This window comes from Cryptomeria japonica, chromosome 6 (genome assembly GCF_030272615.1).
Source record: "Cryptomeria japonica chromosome 6, Sugi_1.0, whole genome shotgun sequence".
NCBI classification, from domain to species: Eukaryota; Viridiplantae; Streptophyta; class Pinopsida; order Cupressales; family Cupressaceae; genus Cryptomeria; species Cryptomeria japonica.
This window is the reverse complement of record NC_081410.1, coordinates 109,181,822-109,185,649: the sequence shown is the minus strand read 5'-3', so window position 1 is coordinate 109,185,649 and position 3,828 is coordinate 109,181,822. Positions and strand designations below refer to the sequence as shown.

The following is a 3,828-nucleotide window of genomic DNA, read 5'->3' as shown; positions in this document are numbered from 1 at the left end:
TTTTCAGATGCCTTAAATTTCTGATAGTTCTTCAAAATATCAAATGCCTTCTATTTCTCCTAGAGTTCTTCAAACTGTCAATCTGTTGTAGTTGGTTTAGTTTTTCACATGAATTCATAATTGTATTTATAGTGAGTTTTTGATGACCTACAACAATGCACATTTTTAAACATAAATGCATCTACCAAAAACAAGATATGCATTAACAACAAACCAAAAGAAATCTAATCTATGCTTCTAGCTATCAAATAATCGTAGATTTCAGCTTAGCAAACGAATTGATAAGACAACAAAATCAAATTTTTTATTGCCAACTCACAAAACTGCATCATATAGGCACAAGAAATGAAAGTAGATTTAAAAATATTAGGGTTTTAAAGTTCTTAGATTCTTGAGTTGAAGATAAGATGTTTGTAGGGAAATGGAAACATTGGCTATAACTAAAAACAATAGTTGCAAGTTCAATTTTCAATTTGTTTTGAGGCATGGCAAAAGTCCGCGTGAGAAAACTGAATTCCGACACAAGGAATGCTCACATAATATGGTCTATTAGCTAGATAAAATGAATTAAACAACAAGAACAATTAGAGTAAGAGGACAGTCATGGTCTTTTGGAAGGTCTTTGTCTTCTTCTATTACCTTTTGTAAAATCAAATTAAACTGGGTAAATGAAAAGACATAATTTCAAATAACAAATGATTTTAAAAATGAAATAATCATTTAGATCACAAGGCTATAACATATCATAAATAAAATAATCAAACAACAAGAACAAATGTAGTAAGAAGGGAAATCAAATAACAAGAACAAATATAATAAGAAATGAATTGCGTTCATCTAGAAGATCTTTGTTGTCTTCTATCACTTATCTCATAAGCTATTTTTAGTTTCATAGATGTTAAATTTTTTCATCTTCTAAACTTCTAGAGACACCTAGATGATCAAAACTTATACGTAATGGGAGTCAACCAAAGCATCAGCGCCCAAAGATTTAGAAACGCCTGAAATAATGATAATTAAATCAGATTGAGAGACCTTAGATGGCAAAGCATACAGAAAACAAGTAACATTCACGGTCAAATCGTCTTATTTATTTATGATTGAAGGAGATGACATAAGCGATAACGTACTCTGTCATTAAACAATTAGAGCAGGCTCCTAGTGGGTGTTTTTTTAATGTTCTCATAGACGGTCCAATCGTCATATTTATCCCTCCCCAATTCTGAAATCTCTCACAATCCGCATTTGATTAGTCCTCTTCTGAGAAAATGGCGAGTTCCAAATGGCAGGGCTCTGTAGAAAGCAAGGTGATGGCCCCGCTGGAGGGCGTGTGGAAGATAACAAGTGATTATTACGAGGTGAAGAAGTGGTTTCCGGGCATGAAATCATGCGAAAGAGTGGAAGGAGCGCCTGAACAAGGCGTGGGCTCTGTGCGCCGCTGTATAATAAGCTTGCCATCCGATGAGGAGAGCACCGAATTTTTCCTCCGAGAGGAACTCCTCGCTCAGGACGATAGTAAACATTCATTTTCTTATCGCATGACAGACACCGATTTGCCGGGCTTTATTGGGCATGAGGGTACCATTGAATTCTGTGAACTAGCGAAGGAAGAGGGCAACTGTTTGATGAAATGGTCTTTCCAGATGAACCCCATTAATGCCGGCCGTAGCAAAGAGGATGTTGAGGCCCTTAGGAGATCCATTCTCACTGGCATGGTCAACAATCTGGAACAGCTCACTTCTTCATAGTTATGCCTTTGATCTTCTTTCCTTTTTGGGTCTGGGTCGTGTTGTTTATCAAGACAGTTGATTTTTTTTTTATACCTGTGTGTTTTGCAGGCCTTAGTGACGTTTGTTTCTTTTCGGTGTGAGTAATAGTTTGTCAGTTTCATCTTCTTTTTGACGATGGATTATATAGGGTAATCATTTAAAATATGAATGAAAAATGTAAAAATAAAATTCATTATGAATCATTTTAAAATGTGGATGTAAAATTGCTACGAAGTTTTATAATTTAGGGGAGAGGATCAATAGTTGAGCACTTTAACTTCTCATTTTGCAAAATCTTATATGGAAATTTCAAATCACTCTCTCAAGGTTTTTACGACAAGCTTACTTGGCAAGTCCTTTACTTATAGCTAAGGTTTCAGGGCCACATCATCAAATATGATGGTATGTCAGCATGCTTTTTGCCAATGCATCCAAAACAACTTGCCAAGTAAGCTAGATGAATTAGGTGCGGCAAATTCCTAATACTAGCTCCTAATCCATTTAGTTTATTTAAATAATTATAAATAAATTATAGTTAGTTTTAATACTAATCTTAATGTTATTTGTAATTTGTTTTCAAGTTAATTAAGATTGTTTTTAAAATATAACAACAATAAAAAGTAAAATAAACTTTAGCTTTTTATATTTTTTTAGGAATAGGCTGGATAATGGTTTTAGATAATAGATTCTTGTAAGGGATTTGTTGTATGCTTGATAAAAGCATTGTAGATTAATATTATTGATACCAGTGTGCAAATTTAGATAAGTTTATTTATCATTTTTGACATCAAAAAATCAACAAGATATATGATTAATTGATTGAACATTTTTTTACTTTTTTATATAATTAATAAAATTATAAAGAATGATTATCTTTTAAAAATATATTAATTTTCTTAATAAATATAATTGTAATATAAATTTCATATAAATTAAATATATAATTTTAATTATTTTTAAATTACGTTTAATAATTTATAATACATAAGATAGCATTGTATAAGGGGCAACCAAAGAGTCAGAAAAACAGCAAAGCCAAGCTAAGAGTCAGAAAAATAACAAAGCCAAACAGTCAAGAAACATGTCTAAGAAAATAAGCACCATTGAAGAAATCAATAATGGCAGTCATTGAGACATTGTATCAGAATCATCTCATTTATCTGTACCCAAAACTTCCGAAACATCTCACAAACCCCATTTGTTTAGTCCTCTTCTGAGAAAATGGCGAGCTCCAAATGGCAGGGCTCTGTAGAAACCGATATCATGGCTCCGTTGGAGAGCGTGTGGAAGATAACAAAAGACTTCTACGAGATATCTTTTTTGAATGAGTGCCCTTATGAAAGGTTCAAGTAGATTATCTTGAATTTAATTCTTTTAACTACCTCTCATCCCTCCCTTTTTGAACTGTCTTACTCATTTGTTTTAACTTTGATGGTAGGTAGCTATTTGGGATTGAGTACTTATTATCTATATTATTGTACATTTATGAATACACTGTAATACATATGATATTTGAGGTGATCCATCCATTTTGTAGTTGTTATATATTGAGTCCATCTCTTAGTCATTCATGTAATAATGATTTTATAGAGTTTGAGTTCTACATTCTTGAAGGTAAAATACTATCAATTATATATGGTTTAGGTCACTACATTTTTAAGTAATTAATCTGAAACTGCTATTTACTTTCCAGAAATCCACCTTTTGTTTTTATTATGTTAGTAGGGAGAAGGCCTTGAACCTATGAAACAACAAAATCACGGAGCAACAACAAAACCGTGGCCCCAAACAACCAGTCAAAGAGGCCATAATCAACATTCAAAAATGGTCAAATATAACCATGTCCCTATAGCTAAACGTACTAATTCTAACTAATCACCATCTGCCTATCATAATACCAGTATATCGTGTATCATCAAAATTAAACAAAGCAACAGTATTCACCATCAAAATAAAGTATAGTTTAAGAGGCACGGAGGCCCAACATCTTATAAACATAATAAAAACCACTAACCTCCTATACCAAGTAAAGCACTTAATAGAAAAAAGAGGGGGATGC

General features: G+C 32.6%; 1 protein-coding gene across 1 annotated transcript; it reads left to right on the top strand.

Moving 5' to 3' along the window:
• Positions 1-1,268: 1,268 nt before the first annotated feature.
• Positions 1,269-1,748, top strand: LOC131057591 (uncharacterized). Its single transcript, XM_057991742.2, has one exon. It carries the CDS (start codon positions 1,269-1,271, stop codon positions 1,746-1,748), a length of 480 nt encoding a protein of 159 aa, XP_057847725.2.
• The last annotated feature ends 2,080 nt before the right edge of the window (positions 1,749-3,828 follow it).